The 27854-nt window shown below is 45.0% G+C and overlaps 2 protein-coding genes across 5 annotated transcripts in view; one reads left to right on the top strand and one right to left on the bottom strand.

Moving 5' to 3' along the window:
- Positions 1 to 3221: 3221 nt before the first annotated feature.
- MBD4 (methyl-CpG binding domain 4, DNA glycosylase) lies at positions 3222 to 14127 on the bottom strand. 2 transcript variants are annotated; one of them, XM_070359332.1, is made up of 8 exons: positions 13845 to 14127; positions 12113 to 12339; positions 10895 to 11694; positions 8482 to 8553; positions 8270 to 8404; positions 7145 to 7294; positions 6564 to 6667; positions 3222 to 5326 (listed from the first exon to the last, which is right to left on the bottom strand). In XM_070359332.1, the coding sequence occupies exons 1-8, from the start codon at positions 13935 to 13937 to the stop codon at positions 5249 to 5251; spliced, it is 1659 nt and encodes a 552-aa protein (XP_070215433.1). In that variant the 5' UTR covers positions 13938 to 14127; the 3' UTR covers positions 3222 to 5248. The 2 variants fall into 2 exon arrangements, with proteins under 2 accessions (XP_070215433.1, XP_005902898.2); XM_005902836.3 differs by having other exon boundaries at positions 3228 to 5326; positions 8482 to 8556; positions 13845 to 14026.
- A 137-nt stretch (positions 14128 to 14264) lies between these two features.
- IFT122 (intraflagellar transport 122) overlaps positions 14265 to 27854 on the top strand; it is a 68740-nt gene continuing 55150 nt past the window's right edge. For all 3 annotated transcript variants that reach the window (XM_070359052.1, XM_070359051.1, XM_070359053.1), the window contains exons 1-4: positions 14265 to 14416; positions 21074 to 21140; positions 22467 to 22551; positions 27723 to 27801. In XM_070359052.1, the coding sequence (XP_070215153.1) occupies positions 14376 to 14416; positions 21074 to 21140; positions 22467 to 22551; positions 27723 to 27801 (272 nt within the window). In that variant the 5' untranslated portion in view covers positions 14265 to 14375. The remainder of the gene's footprint in view (positions 14417 to 21073; positions 21141 to 22466; positions 22552 to 27722; positions 27802 to 27854) is intronic.

Below are 27854 nucleotides of genomic sequence, written 5' to 3'. Positions count from 1 at the left end.
TGTTTTCCTATATTTCTTTGCATTGATCGCTGAAGGCTTTCTTATCTCTTCTTGCTATTCTTTGGAACTCTGCATTCAGATGTTTATATCTTTCCTTTTCTCCTTTGCTTTTTGCTTCTCTTCTTTTCACAGCTATTTGTAAGGCCTCCCCAGACAGCCATTTTGCTTTTTTGCATTTCTTTTCCATGGGGATGGTCTTGATCCCTGTCTCCTGTACAATGTCACGAACCTCATTCCATAGTTCATCAGGCACTCTGTCTATCAGATCTAGGCCCTTAAATCTATTTCTCACTTCCACTGTATAATCATAAGGGATTTGATTTAGGTCATACCTGAATGGTCTAGTGGTTTTCCCTACTTTCTTCAATTTAAGTCTGAATTTGGCAATTAAGGAGTTCATGGTCTGAACCACAGTCAGCTCCTGGTCTTGTTTTTGCTGACTGTATAGAGCTTCTCCATCTTTGGCTGCAAAGAATATAATCAGTCTGATTTCGGTGTTGACCATCTGGTGATGTCCATGTGTAGAGTCTTCTCTTGTGTTGTTGGAAGAGGGTGTTTGTTATGACCAGTGCATTTTCTTGGCAGAACTCTATTAGTCTTTGCCCTGCTTCATTCCGTATTCCAAGGCCAAATTTGCCTGTTACTCTAGGTGTTTCTTGACTTCCTACTTTTGCATTCCAGTCCCCTATAATGAAAAGGACATCTTTTTTGGGTGTTAGTTCTAAAAGGTCTTGTAGGTCTTCATAGAACCGTTCAGCTTCAGCTTCTTCAGCGTTACTGGTCGGGGCATAGACTTGGATTACCGTGATATTGAATGGTTTGCCTTGGAAACGAACAGAGATCATTCTGTCGTTTTTGAGATTGCATCCAAGTACTGCATTTCAGACTCTTTTGTTGACCATGATGGCCACTCCATTTCTTCTGAGGGATTCCTGCCCACAGTAGTAGGTATAATGGTCATCTGAGTTAAATTCACCCATTCCAGTCCATTTCAGTCCGCTGATTCCTAGAATGTCGACATTCACTCTTGCCATCTCTTGTTTGACCACTTCCAATTTGCCTTGATTCATGGACCTGACATTCCAGGTTCCTATGCAATATTGCTCTTTACAGCATCAGACCTTGCTTCTATCACCAGTCACATCCACAGCTGGGTATTCTTTTTGCTTTGGCTTCATCCCTTCATTCTTTCTGGAGTTATTTCTCCACTGATCTCCAGTAGCATATTGGGCACCTACTGACCTGGGGAGTTTTTCTTTCAGTATCCTATCATTTTGCCTTTTCATACTGTTCATGGGGTTCTCAAGGCAAGAATACTGAAGTGGTTTGCCATTCCCTTCTCCAGTGGACCACATTCTGTCAGACCTCTCTACCATGACCCGCCCGTCTTGGGTTGCCCCATGGGCATGATTTAGTTTCATTGAGTTAGACAAGGCTGTGGTCCTAGTGTGATTAGATTGACTAGTTTTCTGTGAGTATGGTTTCAGTGTGTTTGCCCTCTGATGCCCTCTTGCAACACCTACCGTCTTACTTGGGTTTCTCTTACCTTGGGCGTGGGGTAACTCTTCACGGCTGCTCCAGCAAAGTGCAGCCATTGCTCCTTACCTTGGACGAGGGGTATCTCCTCACTGCCACCCTTCCTGACCTTCAATGTGGGATAGCTCCTCTAGGCCCTCCTGCGCCCGCGCAGCCATGGCTCCTTGGACATGGGGTTGGTCCTCCTGGCCACTGCCCCTGGCCTCGGTCGTGCGGTTGCTCCTCCCTGCTGCCACCCTTGGCTTCGGGCTTAGGGGCATGGGGTAGCTCCTCCCGCCCGTCGCCCCTGTCCTCAGGCTTGGGGCATGGGGTATCTCCTCCCGGCCGCCGCCCCTGATCTCGGACGCGGGGTAACTCCTCTCGTCGCCGCCCCTGGCCTCGGGCATGGGTTGTTCCTCCCGGCCGCCACCCCTGGTCTCGGGCGTCTGTGCCCTTTAAAAATGGTTAAATCAATTTTTGGGGGGCAAATTTTGTTTCAATAAAAAGTTAGAAAAAACCCAAACACTTGAGGGCTTACTCTGTATAAAATATCATCCTTACTGAAACGCATTATTATTATTTAAACTGTTTTATTTGGCGGTGCTGGAACTTCACTGTGGCATGTGGAATCTAGTGACCTGACCAGGAATCGAACCTGGGCCCCCTGCAATGGGAGGGTGGAATCTTAGCTGCTGGACTGACAGGAAAGCCCCTAAATTCCATTAGTTTTGTGACCCTCTCAACAATCTGAGGTCTTCCCTCAGACCATTCCTACGGGCCACATTAATGCAGTGCTTCTATAAGCGAGACTCCATGTAAACTATTTCATATATTGATTTAATAACCCTAACTGACCCATTCTAAAGAGAACAGGGAACAGGTACAGAAACCAGGTTATCTGCAGGAAAAGGGAAAAGGCAGGGCTTGACATAGCCTGAGCTCCTGATGTGGAGCTTCCCTGCGATGTCTACAGGCCCACAGTCCTGATGGAGATGCTGGGATGGGACCTGGGCCCTGCCACCCGTGAACCCCAAGTTTGGTGCCTGCCCTACCCTCTGACCTCAGCTGTGGCCAGGGTTGCAGGGAACCCTCTAGGCTCTTGACCGCAGTGTTGGGCACCATGTCCCCACACCTTACCGCTTTTGTTCATTATTATTTTTACTTTCCTCTTTCCTGTGAAAGTCCCCACAGAGCCAGCACAAACCTTCACGCTTAGTGAATGCTATTCTGGTGTCTGTTACATAAAAATGTGATGGGAGGTTATGAAGTGGATGCTTGCCTTGCAGGTATGTGTGTGGCCAGTTTTCCCGCTCTGTTCAAAATCCATCCTTCTCTAAAAAATGGAACTCATTCACTGAAGTGGCAACAACCAGTGCTCTGCAGCAGCGTCTCCTTGTTCTGCTCACGCTCTACCCTACAACAAAAGCAGTTTTCCTAACAATTTATCTTTCATTTATTCAATCAGCTTAATTTGCAAATTATGCCTTTAAAAGGTTGTTGCTGAACCACCTAAGACGCCGGGATTCTTGGCCTCTGGAGAATTCAATCCGGGGCCAGTGACAAGGTTTGATCACTCAGAGCTTTTTTGTAATAAAGGTTTATTAAAGTATGAAAGAGATAGAGAAAGCTTCTGACATAGACATCAGAAGGGGGCAGAAAGAGTGCCCCCCTGCTAGTCTTTAGCTGGATGTTATATAGCTACTAGCAGTCTGCTAATTAGAGAAAGGAAATGTCTCAGACTCAGAGAATGGCACCAGGCCCCTCACCCACAGCATGCATTTTGAGATAACATTGGCACCAGGTGAGTCATCTCAGGCTATAAAACCACTGACATGAATCTTGAAGAAAGGCAGATTTCCAAGCAAATATACAGTTTCATTAACATAGATTAGGAGAACAATGTATAACATACTGGTTTGTCAAGTGGGTTCTGAGCCTTTAGGCGGAACCAAGTTGAAGACAGAGTCTAGGGTAAATACACAGTGCATTAACATAGCTCCAGACAAATATATCCGTAAGAAAAATGCATCGGTTAGTGCAAGAAAAGTGCATTTGAGAAAAGTTCAGTTCAGGTGGAACCAGCTGTCATTATGGCAACACAGAATTTTAAGAGAAACGTCTTTTTAAATTTGTATAGAGAAGGGGAAAAATCTTAACACTTGTTTCCTCCCACCGCTTCTTAACACTTGTTTGTTTCCTCCCGCCACTTAAGAGAGAGATAAAAAATGTCTGACACTTGCAGCCTATTTCCTCAGTTTGGAAACCCCTGGCCTCCCTGTCTGTTACCCTCTCATCTTAAAATGAGTGATAATTGAGGCTTGATAACTTAGATTTTCATTTATGAGTTCCTTCTAAAGTAAATGTTTTAGTATTTGGGTTATACCGTGATAATACCTGTATTAAAAAAGGCATAAAACTAAAAAGGTCCTGTCCTCCAGCTGGAAGATGAGAGATGGGTAAATGCTTGAGTTTTCACATGGGGATCACAGTGAACACATGAGTCAGAAACCAAGACTCTGAAACATAATTGCAGGCAGGTATTCACACTAGGTTATCAAATGGATGCCGGGGTCAAATCTCCAATTCCTAAAAGTCAACCGAGAGTCCTTAAGAACACATAATGACAGGGACTTCCCCGGTGGCTAAGACTCTGTGCTCCCAATGAAGGGGGCCTGGGTTTGATACCTGGTTGGGCAACTAGATCCCACATACTGCAACTAAGACCTGGTACAGTAAAAAAAAAAAAAAAAAGAATAGAAGGAAAGGGTCTATAAACACACACACACGATGACAAAATAATCTTATTTTTCCTTGGGGGTTGGCGTTTTTTGGGGGGGATGTGTCTGGAGTCTTGGAAGCTTGAATACACTATGTTCTCCTACAAATGGACCTTGAGAGCTTGTCTGGAGGTCCTAGCAGGGGAGTGCAGGTACTCATATATCCTTGATCAAACAACGGTCCTCCTCGATTGGAGAAGGTTGTCCTCTTCAGCTGAACGTGCAGCTTGCCTAACCAACCAATCAGTGAAATCAACCCCAGCAGTCAGTGAGGTGACAGATGACACAGCCAGATCATCCTCACAGAAGGTGTTTTTAATAAAAATATTTTTATTAATAGGGCTTCCCTAGTGGCTCAGTGGTAAAGAATCCACCCACCAACACAGGAGACGCAGGCTCACTCCCTGGGTCAGTAAGATTCCCTAGAGGAGGCAATGGCAACCCACTGCAGTGTTCCTGCCTGGAGAATCCCCACGGACAGAGGAGCCTGGTGACCTACAGTCAGACAGGGTTGCACAGAGTTGGACACAACTTAGCGACTAAACAGCAATGGTATCATTTTCTACAGAAAGAGAGCAGAACGTCTAATCTTCCCTCAAACAAGGTTGATAGAAATTTGCTTTATATTGTCGGTAACTAAGGAGAGTTTTTTTCCAACTTCAAATCACATTTCATTATTGGAAAGTCATATACATTTACATTTTTAGGATTGTTGTCAAATAACAATTTATTTTTTCTTAAAACAAAAACCAAAAAACTCTTAAAACATGTTCCAGCACATTCAGTAGCAAAGATCTACCAGTGGTACGCACATTAAGAAAACATACAGTAGGCTGGTAGTAGCTGGGCTGATTAAAATCTATACGCCTGGAAAGGTGGTTGTGCTTAATGGAGCTCTGAAGAATCAAAGTGCAAAGCGATGTAGAAAAAACAAGTCTGAAAACTTCAAAGAGTTTTTAAGATAGACTTAATTTCTCGTGATTTTCCCAAAGCCAGTCATGATATTTATTTAACTTATGGTCTTCAGGGTGTACCTGGAAGAAATACAACACAGGAGACAGATGCCTATGTAAGTTTGTCAGAAATGCATTTATTAAATTGGCTTTTTAAAGATATAGTGGTGCTGGTGGGGGTGTGTTTCCCCTGGTGGCACAGTGGGTAAGAATCTACCTACCAATGAAGAGGACATAGGTTTGACCCCTGGTCTGGGAAGATCCCACATGCAGAACAACTAAACCCACACACCACAACTACTCAAGTCCATGCACCCTAGAGCCTGTGCTCTGTAACAAGAGAAGGCGCCGCAACAAGAGACGTCGGTGGAACGAGAAGCCCATATACCCCAATGAAGACTAGCACCCATTCACCGCAACCAGAGAAAGACCACACAAGGCAGAGAAGACCCAGTGCAGCCAAAAATAAGTAAGTAAAATAAATAAAAATTATTAAAAAAAAAAAGATATGGTGGGAGAACATTATCTGCTGATAATATACCTGAAAAAGTATAATAATCTGTAACCTAATGGGATTCACGAATGTTTAGGATTACACCTTACATCAAAGGAATCCTTCACAGTTTATAAGATACTTTCCAGTTTGGAACTGATCTTCCCCAGGACTCAGTGTGTGAGGTGGTGATAACGTGAGTCAAATATTAATAGGCTATTTTTCCAGAAGGAGGTTATAGACCCTGAGAGTTTTAAACGAACTGCTCAGGTCACAATACACGGTGAAGCAGGGTTGGGCTTGGCTAGACCAAGCAGCTGTATGCGTCAGGGCAAGTCACAGGCTGAGGGAGTAGCGTACCAGGCTCTGAGGCAGTGCCTACCGGTGGCCAGGATGCCTCCTGGATGCCTGCAGGTTGGGCATGCTCGACAGAATGGGCAGCTGACGAAGGACCCATTGACCATACAAACTGAGACCACCTAATCCCACACAAGCCTGCTCTCCAGGGGTGGGCTTGTGAAGGCGAGTACGACCGTGACATGAGGAAAACCGCATGGGGCCTAGAGACGGTACGTGAATGGGAACGACAGGAAAGGCCCAGAAGAGGCACACCGATGGGGTCACTCAGAGGCCAGGGAGTCTTCATCAACTCGGGAAAACCTCTAGACCCTCTCCTGCATCAATAAACCCCAAGCCTTCACTACCCCTCCAGCTTGGAGTGAAATTGGTTGTGACTGTAATAGCGAGTTAGGTCCAAGAAAGTCTGAAGCACCACGGTGGACTTATTTTGTCCCAGAGACAGAACGTGCTGGAGCTGGGCCTTACCTGCTTCCACTCATTGACGCAAAAAATTCGGTACGAGTCGTTGCCGTATTTGCCAATCCCGTGAAGCTCAATCGGATACCTCCACTGCTTTGTCAGATATTCATCTGAGAATACAATACCCCAAACATCAGGTCAGCCTCTAGAAAAATCCTTTCCCTAAAAAGGAGAAAGGGATGGGAAAGCATGTCTCCTAATAGCCTCAGTGGTGACTGCTTCCTTCTGAATTCCTGCAGCACAAGTCCTGTCAGCTCTGCTCATCTACCACGAACTCATCTTATTGTCTTGAGCTGGGCTAACTGGACAGAGGTAACATCCCAGAGGTCAGCTGGGCTTTCTGCTTCACTACCTTCTTCCCCTAATCCTGCTCACACAGCCTGACCCAGTGCTGGGCAAAGATTTATCTTCTTGGTCAGTGGGAGACCGTGGTTTGGGGCAAGAGAATGATTTTCAAACGCCATCGGAGCTTGGGCTGAAAGATCTCTATTAATGTCGCAACTGAGGACATTGAAATTTAAGGTGCGGCTCTCTCTTAAATAGCCACATTTTTATGTTTTCTCCTTTGGGTGTATGGGAAAAGTTACCGGAGAACTTGATAATGGTTTTTGCTCGAAGATCGTAGAGACCAAGAGGTTTAAGAAGTTCTGAAACATCTCTCCAGTCTGCGGTCCTTGCAGCCTCAGCAGAAGGGTACTTCTCCAGAAACTGCCAGAGCACAGGGATGGCCATTTTGCCTGGGAAGTTAAAAATAAGGATGCGATTACATGCCTCCGGATGGGTTGATTTTAGGTGCAGGTACTTCCTTATCTATAAATCTCACATGAAACTGAAAAGTGTCTCTTGCATCTCCACTGAGCCATCTGGGAAACCAATGTTTTCTAATCGGTGGTTTAACAAGAAAGAATGAAAAAAAAAACTCTCTATATGAAACTTGCCTTGGTGGCTCAGATGGTAAAGAATCTGCCTGCAATGTGGGAGACCTGGGTTTGACCCCTGGGTCAGGAAGATCCCCTGGAGAAGTGAATGACAACCCACTCCAATATTCTTGCCTGGAGAATCCCATGGGCAGAGGAGCCTGGCAAGCTACTGTTTATGGGGTTGCAAAGAGTTGGACACGACTGAGCGATCAAGCATGCACAAGAAGACATTACCTATATAAACAGCAACCATTTTCAGGGTCGAAACCTAACATCATTAACCTATTTGGTTAGTTGTCCAGATTACACTGAAACCTGACCTTGCATGATGTCAGTTTAAATAATCAGATCATCAGATAACTAGTGTAAAAGCATACAGAACACAAAGATGCCAATGACATTAAGGAAAGTATCCAATGAAAAAGAAGTGCATTTATACATGACAGAGAGATGAGGAATGTTAAATCACTGATTTTCACTGATGACCAAAAATAATTTGGAAGCAGAAAATAAATGACAATTTGCTCCTTAATGCAAAAGAAGGCTGGTAATAGAGACACAGACATAGTACTATAAAGCAATTATCCTTCAATTAAAAATAAATAAATTTAATTATTAAAAAAACAAAAAAGCTGCTGGAGGTTATCTAGTCTAACTTTCTCATAGGTGAAAAATTTGAGGATTACAAGAAGGCCTCACCTGAGGTCAAAATCAAACCTGAGGCCAGGCCTCCTAACCAATTCTCCTCAACACAGAGTCTTTACCAAGACAAAAATGAAAAGAATCCCAAACCTGAGGTCCTATTGAGAAATATAGTTGCAATGAGGAGCTTCCACGGATCATGAAAAAGAGTTTCCTGGACGAGATTAAAAGGTGACCGCGGAGGTGTCCACTTCTTAAAGGCCTTGCGTCGTGGGGGGCTAAGAGCTAAACAAACACACCGTATCAGAGCTGAACACCTGAAGCAGATTTAAAGTCTGGCTTTCTGATGGGAAAAGGGATACCTTCTTTGTTGTATTTGCTGGAAAAATACAGGCTTGTTTTCCTTTTTTCTATTTGTGTCCGTGGGACGGTGTCTTCTGAAAAGGAAGAGTGAACACTGTTTACAGAATCTATGGTTCAGTCTACAGAAATATTCAGGACTGCAAATAACAGTCCACTACTACTAAAAAGCATTTAGAATGCCCCAAGCGCTACTCTAAGCTTCACAAAAATTAGCCAATTTAATCCTACTAATAAACTAGGAGCTAGGCAGGTACTATTTTATCTCCACTTTGAAGACAGGGAAATTGAAGAACAGAGAAGCTAGGTAACTTGCCCAAAGTCACACAGCTAGTAAGTGTCAGAGCTGCAATTCTTTTTTTTTTTTTCATTAGCTATACTTCTTTGTTCTATTTAATCAGTGGTTAGAGCTGAAATTCTAATCCAGGCAACAAGGCTCCTGAGTTCATGCCTTTAACCGCTGTTATACTAGTTCTCTTGTCATTAAAATATTTTAAGACTAGATCATGAATTTTTTTCCCATGTCATTAATTTTTAAGTGAAAAAAGCAATACTCAACACATGATCCCAATTAAAAAAAAAAAAGAAAAAATATGATGTCAATTAGAAGGAAATAAACCAAAACGATATAATGGTTGTTGTTAACTTTTCTTGTAATTTTCTGTATTTTTCAAATATTCTGCAGTGAATACTTTTATCAGAAAAACAACAAAAAAGGATACAGGTAAAACAGAACCTGCAGAAAAACCCAAAGATTTGGACCTTACAACACCTGAGGCCACTATCTATTGGGATGTTCAATTTACCAAAGACTCTTTAACCACCGTTATTAGGCCTCTCGAGTTTCTAAAATCATCACATTTAATACTCGCTAGAGCCCTACCCTCTAAATTTGCATGTCAGTTAATAATACCTTGTGTTTGTCTAGCACAAAGCCATCTTTTTCACTTTCCACTTTACAACATTCATGATGTGAAAAACAGGACTAGTGAAGGTTACCACTTGTTATTTTACAGATGAAGACTCTTAAGGCTTAGAAATTAAGCAACTATCTGAACAACAGCGAGAGTGACTATAGATTGGGATACATATCCATGTCTCCAGGTAATCAGTCTGGGTTTTTGTGCTATTCTAGTTTGAATAGGCAAAGCCCAGTGGTAAGTAAAAAGAGTTAGAACAACAGAAACTGCTCTTACTACCTACTTGCTAATTTCTTCTGCGGATTCCTATAAGTATATGCTGTCTAAGCCTTCTTATTAATAGGAGACTAAGTTCAGTTCACTTGGCAGTTTATAACTAAGACAATGGGGAAGTCTTTACTACTTCGTCAGACACCTATTATTACCTACAGTAAACGTATCATCTCATGTTAAGAATAGACTTTATGCATGCGATGAACAGAATACTTCCATTTTAGTCACTAAAGGATGTTTTCAATATTTTACTTGCTCATTGTACTAGCAATAAATCTACATAAACTTCAAGACTTTAGGAAGTTCAAGGTCTTTAAAGGACAGATCTGAAGAATTTTTATGCAGTTCCTAGGTGTATGTGGTCATCTTCTATTTAAAACAGAGAAACTCCAGGCACAGCAAAGACATAATAAACCCATGAGGGGGACCAAGAGAAGGAACCAAGTCTAACCACCTGCTCTACGGGTCCGTCCACGCTGTCTCCCCATAGGACTTCAAGTAAAATTACTGTTCTTCTTTAAAGGAGTTATTCATTATATCATAATGGCATAATGAATAACTAAGAGAGGGCTGCTCAAAGGTCTCCTTTTCATCTCCTATTCACTGAAGTATCATAAAGGCAAAACTGCTAAGCTCTGAACTCTGTATTAAGAGCATATTACAAATAATAGATGAACTATGTGATTAGTTTTGAATTATTTAGAGCTCTAAAGCATTTTAGAGTAGCATTACAACAGAAAATAAAAATGATTGTGATACATGCAAAATTAAACTGGAAGTCACATATCAGTAATAAGTAACAAGGGTGCAAAGAGAAGATATTGGCTAATCTCAAACATTTTACGTATAAAAGGAGTCTTCCTCAAACCTCAGAAGGGCAGCCTTTTCTTCTCCTCTAAAGTTATAAGATTACTGGACAAAAGGGAAGAAGGGAGAGCACTATTGACGAGAGTCCCAGGTATTGTACCAGGGAGCCATGGTAGCAACTGTCTGTGGCACAACTGTCCTCTGCTGGGGGCATCAGAGTGGCAGCCCGCCAATCCCTTCTCTGCCATGCAAAAGGGCTTAAACATCAGTTAGACAAAGCACTAGGACCAACTGGTAGGATGTATCTGATAACATGGCTCAAGAGCTTCATTCTGTTCTCACATCCTAACTGCCTACAGGCAGGAAGTGCCAACTCCTCATCGCGCCTTTAACAGCACTTTAGTGCACTGAATACCTTGAGATACTTTCGCAGACGTAGGGTTTTTCTGTGTTTGTGAGCTGTCGTCTGTTTCAGAGCCACCTTCTGAAATGTCCATATGCAAATGCTCCTTCCTCTCCGCAGCTTCTACTTTGGTTCTTATTTCCTCAGATTCTAAAAGGGGGTCCTCACACTTATTGTTGGGTTCCGCTTCTTTGGCCGAACATAATTTGCTTACAATGCCAGAAGGGATCTGTTCACCGTTTGATCCCAAACACGATGATTTTTTTTTACCAAGCCTCTCCTCTTCAGTGGTCACACTGAGGGCCTGTTCGCTGGCTCCGGCATCAGAGATGCAGCAAGTTCCCTCAAGGTGACTTTCCTGTGCAACAGGTTCACTTTGAGATTCTCTATTACTTTGGACAGGATCGGGAAGACTCTTGCGGCACCCTGGTTTTGTTTTCTTAGTTTGAATCTCTTTCAAAACAGTCACCTTTCTTTTGGACTTGCTAACTTTTCTGGAGGCAATATCATGAACACCCTCGTCTTTCAAATTGGGTAGTTCTCCGCTATCCTGCAATTCCAAACAAGCACTTGGCAGGGGAAATACATCTTTCTTCCTCATGCTCCGTGTCCTGAGGTTCCGGTTTGAACTGTTACTTTGGTGTTGCAGTTGGAATGTCAGAGCTGCTGTGTTTCGGCCTTTACATTCTGACTTGATGCTTCTTTCAGGACATACACTGAAATCAAAGTCTTCTGGCTTAAGAGAAGTCTCTCCACTTTGGTGAAGATAATTAACAAGTGAAACTCTGGATCTGAACTTCTGTCCCTGTGGGCTAGAAAATGACATTAAAGGACACTTACTGCTAGTAAATAAAAGTGACTTTTAAAAAGAACTGCGTCACGTTTCAGATGTTTTATTAATAACCTCCAAATTTTGCCATGGACATTGCTATTTAAAATAAAAAACTGCTAAAAAGGTGCTTTTAAATAGCTTCCTTTTTGATAATATAACACAATTTTACAAATATAACTCAAGTGCAGTCTTCCCAGTAACCATTTGCAGTCAGAGAAAATGTTAAGTATTTGTCCCCAGCTCATCTGATATAACTAACCAGTGACAACGAAGGAACAGAATCCATGATGGTTTTATGGTGAAGACAGAAAAAAAGTCAAAATTTCTGCTATGTTTTCCTCCCATCTGTCTAGACAAAATTATTTGGCTGTACTGTCTTTACGGCCCTGCATGCTCACCTGATAAAATGTACGTCGTATTTGCCTGCTGTTTTCCCAGATAACCTTTGCTTCACAACTCTTTCCCATCCACATGGTACAGACTTTTGGCACTCTGTCATTGCGTTCCCACCAGATTGAGCAGAAGCAAAAGGCTCTTGTAGAGGGAGATTACATTCACTGCTGCTTTTCATCACCATTTGCTTTTCATCCTCTCCCACTCTTTCTGACCCCAGAGCAACATCTTCCTCCCTGAAAAAAAAAACAAAGTGCAAGTGATTAGCTCATTTAAAATTAATTTGATTCTGCTTATTCAGTTTCAGTCAGTGACAGAGAAGGAACCACATAGACTATGGGAGAGGTTAGAGTCAGTATGGATCAGTCATGCTATGAGAGTATCTTCCTATTTTTCAACACCTTCCTGTCCTCCAATATGGGTTAAAAAGGGTTGGAAATCTCTGAACAATGAAAAACTCAAGCAATTTGCTAGAAAAACATTTTTTTGTTAATCACTGAATAGCACCATTATACAGGTTTCTGGTGACATCTGGCATAAATTGAAACATATGAACCAAGAGCCAAGTTTTTAACCTGGGGATACACAGAAAGGCTTAAAGGAGTTAGTGAGATACCCTCTTTCACCCTCCCTCCCAAATAAGTGAGGCAAAATTTTAATATATATGCATTTTGGGGGTGGTGGGAAAGTATCTATTACTTTCATCAGAAGTTGTAGCCCTCAAAAAGGTAAAGAACTTCTGATATAGAATTTTCAAATTCTCATTCATTCTTGATCTGATAACCTTGAGAAGGTAGGTAGGATAAGGATTACTCTCATTTTATTGATAAAACTGAGTGACAGGAAGATTGTTACTTGCAGAAATGATTCCAGAACCCACGTCTACTTAAATCTTGGTCTAATACTTCTGCTCCTGTACTACTGTTGAAAAACTTCAGTAGAGGGTATCCTAATCACTCAATCATACATTTTCAAAGTTGGATGAGTGTCTAAAGATGTCTTTCTAACCAACTTCTTTTCTACAAACAGGGAAAGTAAGCATGAATCAGTGATTAACTAGAATTAGAATCAAGGTCTTCTGATGCAATTAGGGGTTAAATAATTTGCGGGATGCGGGGTGGATCTTGAGAAATTTTACCCTTTACAGCTTTGGTGATAAGGAAACTGAATTCTGGTGAAAACAGCACAAACTTTAAAATCAACAGAATGTAGTCAAATCCCAGCTCTTTCATTTACTATCTGTGTGATCCAAGAGCAAGTTACTGAACCTCTAAAAGTCTGTTTATCCACCTGTAAAAAGGAGGTGATACCTCTTTTAAGGTAGTTCTTAAGATTATATTTTTTTGAAGGGGGGAGTACGTAAGTCATCTTAGCCCCATCCCGCGCATACACAAGTACTCAAACAATGACTGCAGCTTCCTGTTTTACTTTCTCACAGTACGCATTTCTCGAGCGCTGCTGGCTGCTTAACACGACATCTCCTCCAAGGTCTTCCTCGGATCCTCCAAGATGAGTGATGATCCTCCAGTCAGATGACTGACTCCCAGGCAGTCATCTCCTTGCACCAGAAAACCTCCCAGCAACCTCGTCCAGCCCCTGCTTGCAGGAATTAACCCTGCCGGCCTCCAAGGCTCCATCCAACCTAGTTGAGAAAGGCCCACCCACCTTCTACTTCCCCCTCACCCCCAACACTCATTATACAGGTGGTGAAGCTGAGGCCCGAAAGGGGACAATGACTTGCCGGAGGTCACACAGCCGGTCTGGGACTAGGCGCTCACGGTCGACGACCGAGGGGGCAGCTCCGCAGTCCCTCAGGCTCGGACTCTCCATCCTAGACGTGTCTCTCAAGTGGGCTCCGGCGGCAGCAACAGGCCGAGAGGGGGCGTCGCTCTGGGTGTGCGGCGGAGTAAGAGGTGAAAATTTCTTCAGTTCGGAGCGCTAGGCTGGAACCAACAGATGAGTGCAGTCAAGTCTTTCCGATTCCTCAGCAGCTTTCCGGCCGCCCCCTCGACCGCAGCCGCTATTTCCGCGGCTCAGCCAATCAAATCCTTCGTCAAGGAAGACGCACCGTTCCGACCAATCGCGGACGCCTCTAGGTTCCCGGTCCACCGTTCCAGCCCTTTTAGACATGCGCACTCGAAACCCTGGCGCGCGCAGCTCACTGCGCATGTGCGTTGCCAGGGGTAACGCAGGTAGACAAAGTGGCTGGCTGAGAGAGGCCTATTGCCGAGGCGGGGAGGAGGGGCCCGAGTCTTCAGGGAAACCGCGATGAGGGCCGTGTTGACGTGGAGAGATAAAGTCGAACAGTGGTGAGGATCGGGGCTGTCCGGGAGGAGCGGGAGGCCCCGGCCCTCGGGGATGGCGGGCGCCTTGGCGTGAATCCCGGTGGTTGCCAAGGGCAACGGGCCTGCGGGCTGGGCTGAGGAAACTGAGCCCCCGGTCTGGGCGACTCCAAGGTCGCCCTCCCACCCCTTGGCAGATGCAGAAACTGAGGCCTGGAGTGGGAGCGAGGGGTTGTACCACGTATGAGGTAGCGGCCTGTGGAGGCGGCTTCACACGTCCTCACAATCTTATCTTGTTGCCTTACTCAAAAATCCATCCTGGGCTCCTCGGTGTTTTCCCAACTTGACAACTTTTTGCCACATCCACGTGTTGCCTATAGTCTTGTTTGTTTTTTCTCAAAATTGTCTGACTTATTTTTCTTTAAATATGATTTTACATTCTACAGGAACCCTTATTACTCCGTATATGAAAACCAGTAGCAGTCGCTGTAAATGTAAGATAACTGTAGGACTTAAGGCAGGGAGAAACAAAAGGAGGTTAACAAGTTGTACGTAGATACTGTTGCTAGGGAACCTTTGAGCCTCAGGGGTACTGTCTTTAAAGCTGGAGATTTAGCAAGTGTGGTCGAGAGGTGCTTGCGATGAATAGCATCAAACCAAGACTTTGTCCTGTGTCTTGTTAGAAGGTTTGAAAGAGTCTCGAAAGAGAATGACTGTCTCACTTTATGATTCAATATTGTTTAATGTTCTGTTCCGTTTTTATCACCTAAATTCATCATTTTATCACCTAAACCATTGTTGAGTGGTTCTGTGAAGACCTACAAGACCTTCTAGAACTAACATCCAAAAAAGATATCCTTTCATTACAGGGAACTGGAATGCAAAAGTAGGAAGTCAAGAAATACCTGGAGTAACAGGCAAATTTGGCCTTGGAGTACAAAACAAAGCAGGTCAAATGATAACAGAGTTTTGCCAAGAGAATGCACTGGTCATAATAAACACCCTCTTCCATCAACACAAGAGAAGACACTACACATGGACATCACCAGATGGTCAATACCAAAATCAGGTTGATTATATTCTCTGTGACCAAAGATGTAGAAGCTCTATATAGTCAGCAAAAACAAGACCGGGAGCTGACTGTGGCTCAGATCATGAACTCCTTATTGCCAAATTCAGACTGAAATTGAAGAAAGTAGGGAAAAACCACTAGACCATTCAGGTATGACCTAAGTCAAATCCCTTACTATTATACAGTGGAGGTGACAAAGAGATTCACGGGATTAGATCTGATAGACAGAGTGCCTGAAGAACTATGGATGGAGGTTCATGACATCGTACATGAGGCAGTGATCAAGACCATCCCCAAGAAAAAGAAATGCAAAAAGGAAGAATGGTTGTCTGAGGAAGCCTTACAAATAGCTGAGAAAAGAAGAGAAGCTAAAGGCAAAGGAGAAAAGGAAAGATATACCCATTTGAATGCAGTGTTCCAAAGAATAGCACAGAGAGATAAGATTGATAACATCACTTTCTCAGTGATCAATGCAAAGAGATAGAGGAAGACAATAGAATGGGAAAGACTAGAGATCTCTTCAAGAAAACTAGAGATACCAAGGAAACATTTCATGCAAAGATGTGCACAATTAAGGACAGAAATGGTATGGAGCTAACAGAAGCAGAAGATATTCAGAAGAGGTGGCAAGAATATACAGAAGAACTATACAAAAAAGATCTTTATGACCCAGATAACCACAATAGTGTGTTCACTCACCTAGAGCCAGACATCCTGGAATGCGAAGTCAAGTGGGCCTTAGAAAGCATCACTACGAGTAAAGCTAGGGGAGGTGATGAAATTCCAGTTGAGCTAGTTCAAGTCCTAAAAGATGATGCTGTGAAAATACTGCACTCCATATGCCAGCAAATTTGGAAAACTCAGCAGTGATCACAGGACTGGAAAAGGTCAGTTTTCATTCCAATCCCAAAGAAAGGCAATGCCAAAGAATGCTCAAAATACCCGACAATTGCACTCATCTCACATGCCAGCAAAGTAGTGCTCACAGTTCTCCAAGCCAGGCTTCAACAGTACGTGAACTGTGAACTTCCAGATGTTCAAGCTGGATTTAGAAAAGGCAGAGGAACCAGAGATCAAATTGCCAACATCCACTGTGTCATTGTAAAAGCAAGAGAGTTCCAGAAAAACGAGAATTCCATGAGAGTTCCAGAAAAACATCTACTTTTGCTTTATTGACTATGCCAAGGTCTTTGACTGTGTGGATCACAACAAACTATGGAAAATTCTTCAAGAGATGAGAATACCAGACCACCTGACCTGCCTCCTGAGAATCTGTATGTAGGTCTAGAAGCAAAAGTTAGAACTGGACATGGAACAACAGACTGGTTCCAAATTGGGAAAGGAGTATGTTAAGCCTGTATATTGTGACACTGCTTATTTAATTTATATACAGAGTACATCATGCGAAATGCCAGGCTGGATGAAACACGATCTGGAATCAAGATTGCTGGGAGAAATATCAATAACCTCAGATATATAGATGACACCACCCTTATGGCAGAAAGTGAAGAAGAACTAAAGAGCCTTTTGATGAAAGTGAAAGAGGAGAGTGATAAAGTTGGCTTAAAGCTCAACATTCAGAAAACTAAGATCATGGCATCTGGTCCCATCACTTCATGGGAAATAGATGGGGAAACAATGGAAATAGTGGCAGACTATTTTTTTGGGCTCCAAAATCACTGTAGTTGGTGACTGGAGCCATGAAATTAAAAGACGCTTGCTCCTTGTAAGAAACATCATGACCAACCTAGACAGCATATTAAAAAGCAGAGACATTACTTGGCCAACAAAAGTCCTTCTAGTAAAATCCATGGTTTTTCCAGTAGTCATGTATGGATGTGAATGTTGGTCTATAAAGAAACCTGAACGCCGAAGAATTGATGCTTTTGAACCGTGGTGTTGGAGCAAACTCTTGAGAGTCCCCTGGACTCCAAGAAGATCCAACCAGTCCATCCTAAAGATCAGTCCTGAATATTCATTGGAAGGACTGATGTTGAAGCTGAAACTCCAATACTTTGGCCACCTGATGCGAAGAACTGATTCATTGGTAAAGACCCTGATGCTGGGAAAGATTGAAGGCAGGAGCAGGGGACGACAGAGGATGAGACGGTTGGATGACATCACCAACTCTATGGACATGAGTTTGAGCAAGCCCCGGGAGTTGGTGAAGGGCAGGGAAGCCTGGCGTACTGCAGCCCATGGGGTAGCTGAATCGGATGTGACTGAACTGAACTGAAATTCATCATATAAGGTTGCATTTGGGGGAATACTGATTTACTGGGGAGTTTTCCACAGCCTGACTTTCAAAATCTTCCTTCATGATCTTTTCAGCTTCATTGTGAAGCCTCTGTTTTAGCTTCTGGAACAGGGCCATTCCCCCTCTGTCTTTTCTTAGGCCTCTGTGTGAGGAAAGCATGCCTTCATCTCACAGTGAAGTCCTGAACATCCTTAAGGCTCCCTTTGGAAGTAGTTGCTCTCTTTGTACTCTGTACCAGTAATAGCTAATGCTCACTCTGTGCCAAGCGCTGGTTAAGAACTTCATATTTTTTATCTCATCGTCACTTCACAACAACCCGCTGACATAGGTACTGTACTTATTTCCGTTTTACAAAGGAGGCGACTGAAGCACAGAGAGGGTAAGTAATTTGTCAAGGTCACACAGTAAGTGATGGAGGTAGTTTTCTGGCTCACTCCAGAGCCACTGCTCTTAGCCACTAATTCATTATTCCCAGTGTTCCAGGGAACAGCAGGCTGAAATGCCTTTAGGAGCCAAGCAGGCAACAGAAGTAGGAGATGTTTATTTGTATCTTAAACACAAGGAATTGTCTGTTTTCGGTAAGGGTATTTCTCTTTTCTGTACTGCTCTTTTCTTAAAACATATAGCCTTTCTACTGTATCTTTCACTTCTACTTTTTAGAGATTTGAGTTAAATAAATTTTAACTTATCTTTTAACTCTGTTATAAAAGTGCTCATAGCACAAGCTGCTGATAGCTAGCAACTGACCACTGGATTTGAGTTCTGGCTCTAACTGCATTGAGTGCATGCTCAGTCCACTCAGTAGCTGTGTATTTTCAAGCAGGTTAGTTAATTTTTTTTACCTGTTTTCTCATGTGTGAAACAGATATAGGGTTGTTATGAAAATTAAGGAAGTTAAGATGTGTAAAGCATTTAAACTGTACTTTGCACACACGTAAATAAATGTGCTTCATAAATATCAGTCACTGTTTTTAAAGTACTGAGAGCAGCCACAATTTGTTAAAATTGATAGTAACTCAGGAGAGTGGAAGGAGGGACAGCACAGACTCTAGAGTCAGACCTGAGTTAAAATTCTGGCCCTTTCACTGCTGACTGTGTGATGCTGGGCAAGATGCTTGACCTCTCTGAGCTGGGTGCCCTCAAGTGAAAGTGCAAGTGTTAGTCGCTCAGTTGTGTCCAGTTCTTTGCGACCCCATGGACTGTAGCCCATCAGGCTCCTCCATCCATGGAATTCTCCAGACAAGAATACTGGGGTGGGTTGCCATTTCCTTCTCAACCAGGGATCTTCCCAACCCAGGGATCAAACCTGGGTGTCCTGCGTTGCAGGCAGATTCTTTTCCACTAGCGCCACCTGTAGTCGAGTAGTAATTCTTACCTCACAGAATTGTGAGGACGCCATAAAATAATGCATTTGAAGAGATGAACATGAGGTGTCTCTGTGGTAAATGCTCTTAAGTAGTTACCAGAGTGTTTTGTTTGTGTGTTTTTGGCCACACCTTGAGGCTTGCGGGGTCTTAGTTCCCTCTGCTTAGTCCCTCAGTCGTGTCTGACTCTTTGCGACCCTTTGGACTGTAGTCCTCCAGGCTCCTCTGTCTGTGGGGTTTTCCAGGCAAGTATACTGAATACTGGAGTGGGGATTTTCCCAACCCAGGGATTGAATCTGTGTCTCCTGCATTGCAAGCGGATTCTTTACTGGCTGCGCTGGTTCCCTGCTTGCTGTTGTTCAGTCACTAAGTCGTGTCTGACTCTTGGAGATCCCATGGACTGCAGCACGCCAGGCTTCCCTGTCCTTTACTATCTTCTGGAAAAGTGAAAGTGAAGTCACTCAGTTGTGTCCAACTCTTTGTGACCCCATGGACTGTAGCCTACCAAACTCCTCCACCCATGGGATTTTCCAGGCAAGAATACTGGAGTGGGTCACCATTTCCTTCTCCAGGGGATCATCCCGACCCAGGGATCGGACCCAGGGATCGAACCCTGGTCTTCTGCACCACAGGCAGACTCTTTACTGTCTGAGCCACCAGGGAAGCCCTCACTATCTCCTGGAGTTTACGCAAACTCATGTCCTTTGATTCGGTGATGCCATCCAACCATCTCATCCTCTGTTGCTCTTCTCCTCCTGCCCTTAATCAGGGATTAAGGGATCAAGCCTATGCCCTTGGCAATAAAATCTCTGTCTTAACACTGGTCAGCTGGGGAATTCCCCAGGGTGTCTAGTTTTGGTCCCTCACAGGTGCCAGGTTAATTTACCCACGCTTAGCTTTTACAGTTGGCCATCATGGCAGTGCTGTCTGACACAGTCTTCCTAGGGTCACTGGAACTAATAAAGTTGCTGCCTGGAGGCATTTGAGAATCTTTGTCATATAGCTGCAGTCTCTTTTCTCCGGCCTTATCCCTTGCTCCCTGTCACCCTGCCCTGGCCACGTTTCAGTCAAATTAGGTTGTTTGCATGTTTGCTCTTCCCGCCGTCCGGTCTTTGCTTGGTTTTCTCTGCCTGAAATGCTGTGCTTGCCCAGTCTCCCCCTGCCTGTCTCTAAAGCCCTGCCTTTTTCACAGGTTGTGTTCTTTGTGAAGCTTTTTCTGATCCTCTTCAGATCAGAATACTCTGTCTTCCTGCTTGGAATCCCACAATATATGCTTTACTGTATCTCCTAAAGCCTTTATCACGGTCTTATTCTACACTCCATCCAATCTAAGAGGTCACTGTTTGTAAAATATTATTTTCTGTATGATTTAAGAGAGCAAAGTATGCTGCCAACTAAACTGACACATTATCAGTTATAAGACGCATCCCAGCATCAGACATGTTCAAATGTGAAAAAAAAATGTGTGCTTTAGACTTGATGACACGTGGTTCTTTCTGAGTGTGTCTGAGCCTTGCCTTCCTACAGGGTGGTCATTTCATGACGGCAGGGAGGGACTGATTTTGTCATCTTGTAGCTGTTAGTTCTTAACATGGAAGAGGCACTTGGTAAACATCGGATTAATTGGAGGAAGTAATGATATTTTAGTAAATGACCTGTGGATTTTCTGGCCCTCACACATTTGTTTGTGTAGCCTTTATGGTTTCATGATGAGATAGTGCCCCCCACTGTTGACCCTTTGAATCGAGTCTGGCGTCTGGCTTCTGGACAAGTGGTAAGTGGGATACAACCCTAGCTGCCAAGTGAATTGCGATGGAAGGTGTGGTGATTGAATGGAATTTGCAACCGAACGCAATTCTTAGCTATTATTTTTCTTCCTCCTACACAAGCCGTGCTTTGTAATGGACATAACATTTGCTTTCCTGGCCGTTAGCTGGCCTCGTCATTTTGGCTGCTAATTGTCCCTTTGCCTTGTCTTGTCTCCTGTTTAGTGTATATGACCTCGCGTTCAAGCCCGATGGAACCCAGCTGATTGTGGCTGCGGGAAACAGATTACTGGTAGGATTTTGTCTGTTTCCTTTTTAAGTGCTTTTTTCCCCTCTCCCTCGTGTAAGTGCTCTGAAATTTGACCCGGTTTTTAAGATAAAAAAGGCAAGGGCGGAAAAACCAGTCATTACTTTTTAATAGGGAAGGAAATGGGCTATTTAAAACAGGTAGGTAAACTGTCTATCAGCTAGGAACCTGTGAACAATACCTCCTTTGGAGTCATTAATCTTTCACATTTTACTTTGAGACACCCGTGAACGAGTTGAAAAATAATTAATCAAAATGCCTTTGAAACGGAGCCATTTGTCAGTTCACATTTGTGTCGCCCTGAAAAATTCAAACAACAGGACTCAAGGGGCTCCCTCCATGAAAAGCCAGACAGCCTGACCCCAATTTTAGGCACAGGCCCTTCCTAAAGAGTTCCATATGGATGTAGTCCTATTTTTCATATTCTCAAAGAATATAAGCTCCCACTGGAAGCTGTCCCAGTGTATAACAGTCGTTTTCAGAGAACACTTTATGTTTGACCTGAGAACCTTTGCCTGCTCGCCCCTTCCTCCTGCGTAAGTCCACTTCCTCTCGCTCTGTCGTCTCTAGATGTGCAGACGGCCTGCTTTCCACTGTCCGCGGGAAACCACATAATCTTAAAGCCCTGAGTCAGTTGTTCCACAGACTTCTTCTCCAGGGTAAACAGTCCAAATCCTTTTAGGTTTTTCCAGTAGGTTATCTTCTCCAACACGGATCCTTTCTGGAGGGTCTTGCCTTTATTTCCCAGACGGTGTGTTTTTTTCAGTCTCCACAGAATGTATGGATATCACACAGCTCTAAAATTCTACGTCCACGTTACAGCTGGGCTTTGGAACACTCCCTCCCACTTGCAGACCCCGAGCCCAGGTCTGTGACTCTCAGGCTCTCGGGAGCAAGTGTGAAATGCCTCTGTGATGTCAGCAGTAGGGGCAGGGTTGCACTGGCGTTTCTTCCTGCTCACACTGGGCTCTTTGTGCTGGCTTTCTCTGGGAGGGTCTAGCTTGATTGGTCGCAGATCCAGATTCACGCAGGGGAGTGAATTTTGCAGGGAAGTTCCACGGACTGAACTTTTGTTTTCTTGAGCATTAATGGTACATTCCCAGCCACATAACGTGCAGAATCGTGGCCTCTACTTCTTGGGTTCCCCAACTTTCACAGCCAGTCTGGTTTCTCTGTGTAGTTTCTCCTTGGTACAAACTGAGAATATTGACACATGTTTTGTTATGAAAATAAAAATAGCGGCAGTGACCTGCAGGAATTCTGACTCATGGATGCCACGTGGGTAACCTGTAGTTTCGTCTCCTTTGCCAGGTTTATGACACATCTGATGGCACCTTGCTTCAGCCCCTAAAGGGACACAAGGACACGGTATACTGTGTGGCATATGCGAAGGATGGTAAGCGGCTGCTCGGCTTCAGTCTCTGTCACGGCCTCACAGCCGCTCGTCTCTCTCCTTGCCTGGGCCCACGTCGTTAGTGAGCTCAAGCACCACTTCCGGTTTCGGAAGACAGTCAGTCTCTTAGACTTCAGTCATTCAGCTTAATTCAGTCATTTAAGTATTTATTGAGGCCTGTCTGTGGGCCAAGTATTGTTCTAGCTGCTTGAGGTACTTCAGAGACCAAAACAAAGATCCCTGCCCTTGTGGGACTCATGTCTATGTTGTGGGAGGGGAAGGGGAGAGAGTATGAGGAAAGACATACAATGAATGTACTCAATAAGTAGATTGACAGTACGCTGGAAGGTGGTGAGTGTTAGGAAGAAGAGAAGGGCACAATAAGAGGGCGTGAGAGTGCTGGGCAGGTCGGCGCTGGGTGCAGGATGGGGCAGGGGAGTCAGGATGGCTTGTCGAGATGGGGACCAGTAAGCAAAGATTGAAGGTGGGGAGCTAGGGAAGTAAGGACAGCTAGTACCAGGGGGAGGGGAGCTCCTCGTAGAGGGAACAGCCATTGCAGAGGTCCTCAGGTGGTTGTGCCTTCCTGGGGCTGGGACAGAGCATCGGTGGGAGCAGTAGGGGACGAGGGCAGAGAGGTAACAGGCGTGGGCTGGCTGGTTAACGTGCGCTGCCGCAGGATTTTGATCCTCACTGAAAATGGGGAACCGTTTCTCTGAGCAGAGGAGAAATCTGATCTGATTTCTGTTTTAAATGCTGGGAACAGCCTGCAGGGGGTGAGGGTGGAGGCAGAAGGACAAGTGAAGAATTGTCATCTTGTCATCCGGGCAGATATTATCACACTGGTGATGGCGGCTCAGATCCCTGTAGAAGCAGAGCAGGTCGTGAGGAGTGGATAGAGCTGGGAGGCAGAAGCAGTAGGATTGGCTGACAGTTGCATGTGGGGTGTGAAGGAAGGAGTCGGGGTGACTCCCGGGTTTTTGACCTGAGGGACTAAAAGGATGGAGTTGCCCTCCACTGAGATGAGGAAGGCTGCAACTTACCGTGAAAGGTCAGGAGCTCAGTTTCGGACACACTGAATTTGGAGACAGTTGATGCTGTAGGGAGGATAGTGGGAAATGCCAGAGCAGTGTGGTTGAGTGAGAGGAGGGGAGGAGATCCAGGGCAGAGATGGGCATGGCGGGAAGCTGGGGGGTGTCCCTGCAGGTCCTGGCAACGGAATTCTGTCCCATCCTTTCAGTGAAGCAGGGAGCAGCAACATCTGAGAGTGAGGATGGGGAAGGAGGTGTCTGAGAGTTGAGGGCAAAGGAAGAAAGTCAGTCACCACCTGCCCAAGGGGCTGAGTAAATGGCCCCAGGAGGTGTCGTGAGACCCCAGCTACCTGAAAGGCCCACCCGAAGCTGGTGATCATGGATTGAAAGTGAACTCAGCGGTGTGATGATGTCTTTTTCTCCTTCACTTAGAGCTGCATAGATACAGGAGGGGCAGAGCAATTGGAGACGGGGATTTAACCACAGTGGTAGGTTTACAGGCTCCTCTTAAAGATGAAGTTCGAGGGCAGGGGCAGAGGATGTATGCAAACGAGTGATTATCTACATTGACCTTGAACTGTTGCTGAGTCATGAGGGGAGAGAGGACCACAAGGCTGAGGGGCAGTGGAGAGGGAGGTTCTAGTGGAGTTGAAAGGTCATTGGAGTTAGGGCACCAGGTGGCGTGAGGAAGAAGAGAGATGGTTGTCACACCAGCTGCATGAAACTGATGTTGAGAGTTAAAGTAAATCCATGCTTCCCATAGCTGAGTGTCTGTGGGAGGAACATGGGCTTTGGGATAAGACAGTTCCAACTCCAAAAGCTCTGTGAGTTGGAGGTGGTGGTTGACTCTGAGTCTCGACTTCCACCTGTGTCATGTGGCCCTAGGATTAGAGATGGGCCTCTGTGACCACTGCTGGGAGGTGCCGGACCAGGGGCACAGGGTGCGGATGGGCCGCGGAGATCACTCAGGCTCCAGGGTTTTCACTTCCTTTAGAGGACGGGCCCCTTTGAGAATCTGGTGAAAGCTACAGACCCCTCTCAGAAATGCATCCGCTGCGTGTCTACGTGCAATTCCACGCGCCCAGTGTTAGCCTGACCTAGTCCATTCTCTTCACCTTAGACCTCCACAGTGGCCGAGAGAAGTCACGCGAGTTTCTGTCACGTGACAGCAAGTCAGTGGCAGAGACGGTGCTGGTTCTTGCCTGATAGTCAGGTGTGCTGTCCCATGTCGTCCTGTTTTTTTTATGTGCCTATTCGAGTTCAAGTTCTCAGTAACACCAGGGGGCGACCTGTGAGGTCTCAGAATTCATAAGTCTAGGGCCTCTGGCCTGCGGCACCGTGACGGCCCTTGGGGCTGTCAGAGCAAGCTCTGCGGTCAGGGGCGTTTCTCAGCGTTTTGCAAAGTCCTGCCACACATGTCATCTCACTTGGCCTCCCAGTAGCCTCTGCAGTGGGTAGGGAAGGGGTGAGAAAATAGGCTTGGAGCCCATTCCAGTGTTCTTGCCTGGAGAAGCCCGTGGACAGAGGAGCCTGGCAGGCTCCACAGGATCACAGAGAGTCAGACACGACTGAAGCGACTTAGCATGTTTACAGCAGACTTGGCAGAGCAGGCCTGATGTGGGTCCTCTGACTGCAGAGCCCGCATTCTTCCCAGTGCCTTATGCCGCCCCTTGTAACACCCGAGTAGTGACGACAAAGTCCCTCCCCACTGGATCTAGAAGTAAGGATACACCGAATTATGGTTAAACATGGTTAAAACATGATGACTTTGCTTGTTTCTGATTTCTCCGTTAAGTTTACTAAATAATAAGCAGCCATGACACAGAGGTGTGTAAGAACTAGTTTTTTTCCTTCAAGGAAAGCGATACAAGATGATGTGAGGAGATAATAGTGATAATGGTAGCTGATCTTGTTCAGCGTCGATCCCAGGCCAGCTCAGGTCAGTTCAGTCAATCAGTCGTGTCCGACTCGTTTCGACCCCATGAATCGCAGCACGCCAGGCCTCCCTGTCCATCACCAACTCCCGGAGTTCACTCAGACTCATGTCCATCGAGTCGGTGATGCCATCCAGCCATCTCATCCTCTGTCGTCCCCTTTTCCTCCTGCCCTCAATCCCTCCCAGCATCAGGGTCTTTTCCAATGAGTCAACTTTTCACATGAGGTGGCCAAAGTACTGGAGCTTCAGCTTCAGCATCAGTCCTTCCAAAGAAATCCCAGGGCTGATCTCCTTCGGAATGGACTGGTTGGATCTCCTTGCAGTCCAAGGGACTCTCAAGAGTCTTTTCCAACACCACAGTTCAAAAGCATCAATTCTTCAGTGCTCAGCTTTCTTCATAGTCAAACTCTCACATCCATACATGACCACTGGAAAAACCATAGCCTTGACTAGACAAACCTTTGTTGGCAAAGTAATGTCTCTGCTTTTGAATATGCTATCTAGGTTGGTCATAACTTTCCTTCCAAGGAGTAAGCGTCTTTTAATTTCATGGCTACAGTCACCATCTGCAGGAATTTTGGAGCCCAAAAAAATAAAGTCTGACACTGTTTCCACTGTTTCCCCATCTATTTCCCATGAAGTGGTGGGACCAGATGCCATGATCTTTGTTTTCTGAATGTTGGGTTTTAAGCCAACTTTTTCACTCTCCTCTTTCACTTTCATCAAGAGGCTTTTTAGTTCCTCTTCACTTTCTGCCGTAAGGGTGGTGTCATCTGCATATCTGAGGTTATTGGTATTTCTCCCGGCAATCTTGATTCCCGCTTGTGCTTCTTCCAGCCCAGAATTTCTCATGATGTACTCTGCATATAAGTTAAACAAGCAGGGTGACAATATACAGCCTTGATGTACTCCTTTTCCTATTTGGAACCAGTCTGTTGTTCCATGTCCAGTTCTAACTGTTGCTTCCTGACCTGCATACAGATTTCTCAAGAGGCAGGTCAGGTGGTCTGGTATTCCCATCTCTTTCAGAAGGCCAGTCCTAAGCACTGTAATCTCATTGCGTCCTCACAACAGCCGAGAGGTAAACACTGTTGTTGCTTCCGCTTTTCCGATGAGGAAACGAGGGCCTGGGGATGCTCAGTGGCTCCTGGCGCTCCCGCAGCTGGTGGGTGACGTCACGGGGAATTCCCGCTCAGACTGAGCCCGGAGCCCACTCTCTCCCTGCCCTGCTGCCTGCCGGGGTAGGGGAGCAGTGACAGGAAGAAGAAACAAGAGCAGCTCTTCTGGCTTAGTGTTTGCAGCGGTGCCACCCAGCCAAAGCAGTGTGAGAATGAAAGCCTAACCTGGCCTCATTTGCTTGAAGCCTTTCCTTGGGACAGAGAGCTGGGTCTTAATGTGGCCCCGAAGCCCCAAGAGATCCTGCCACCACCCACCTCGCCCTTTGCCAGTGATGTTCCAGGCTGGCTGCTCTCAGCCCTCCAGATGTGCACTGTTTTCCTGCCTCAGGGCCTTTGCACATCTGTTCGACCCATGTGGATGGGCCTTTCTGCTCTCTTTGCACCTGGCTAAGCTTGGCTCAACCTTCAGGTCTTTTTTCTTTGTTTTTCCTAATAATTCTGTTTATTTATTTTTGCCTTTGTTGCCCTGTAGGCTTAGTTGCGCTGTGGCATGTGAGATCTTCCCAGATCAGGGATTGAACCCGTGTCTCCTGCATTGCAGGCAGATTCTTATTCAGTGAACCATCAGGGAAGCCCTCAGCCTTCAGGTCTTAATGAATGATCCCGTTCTCAGAGAAACCTCCATCACCGAAATGAGGTCCGCATGTATTCTCTTTCATAGAGCTGCTTTTTTTTTCTCTCCACATTGTGTTTGAATTGGATTAATTTAACTTAATGCCTGCTTTACCCACCAGACAAACTCTGTGAAGGTAGGGATCACATATGCTTTAATCATGACTTAATCCTGAGCATAGGACGTGATGCTGGCTTGCAACAGGCCCTCCATACATCTCCATGAGTTTCAGACAAAACTGGAAATGAGCTCAAATTTCCTGACTCCAAAGTGCTGCCACCCAGCACTGATAAGAAGGGTTGCAGAAGCAACTGATACTTCCTAGGGACCTGAAAGAAGCAGCTTTCTAAGAAATATTGTCTGCAAAATGCCGGCCTAAAGACAAGTGAAATTTATTTTCTTTTTAAAAACACTTTCAGGCAAACGCTTTGCTTCTGGATCAGCTGACAAAAGTGTAATAATCTGGACGTCAAAACTGGAAGGCATTCTGAAGTACACGTGAGTGATCGTTTATGCGCATGGTATTATTAGTTGGCCTCTCACTGAGGGAC

The sequence above is a fragment of the Bos mutus genome, chromosome 22 (genome assembly GCF_027580195.1).
Source record: "Bos mutus isolate GX-2022 chromosome 22, NWIPB_WYAK_1.1, whole genome shotgun sequence".
Classification (NCBI taxonomy): Eukaryota; Metazoa; Chordata; class Mammalia; order Artiodactyla; family Bovidae; genus Bos; species Bos mutus.
Note: the sequence above shows the minus strand (reverse complement) of the source record. Positions and strands in the feature narration are given on the sequence as shown.

Coding starts and splice junctions, on each gene's coding strand:
- MBD4 (XM_005902836.3), bottom strand. CDS start 13,937: ATGGAGAGTCCGAGCCTGAGGGACTGCGGAGCTGCCCCCTCGGTCGTC. Junction 11,695..12,112: donor TACGACGTACATTTTATCAG/GTGAGCATGCAG, acceptor GTCATTTTCTAG/CCCACAGGGACAGAAGTTCA. Junction 5,327..6,563: donor GCGTCAATGAGTGGAAGCAG/GTAAGGCCCAGC, acceptor TATTTCTTCCAG/GTACACCCTGAAGACCATAA.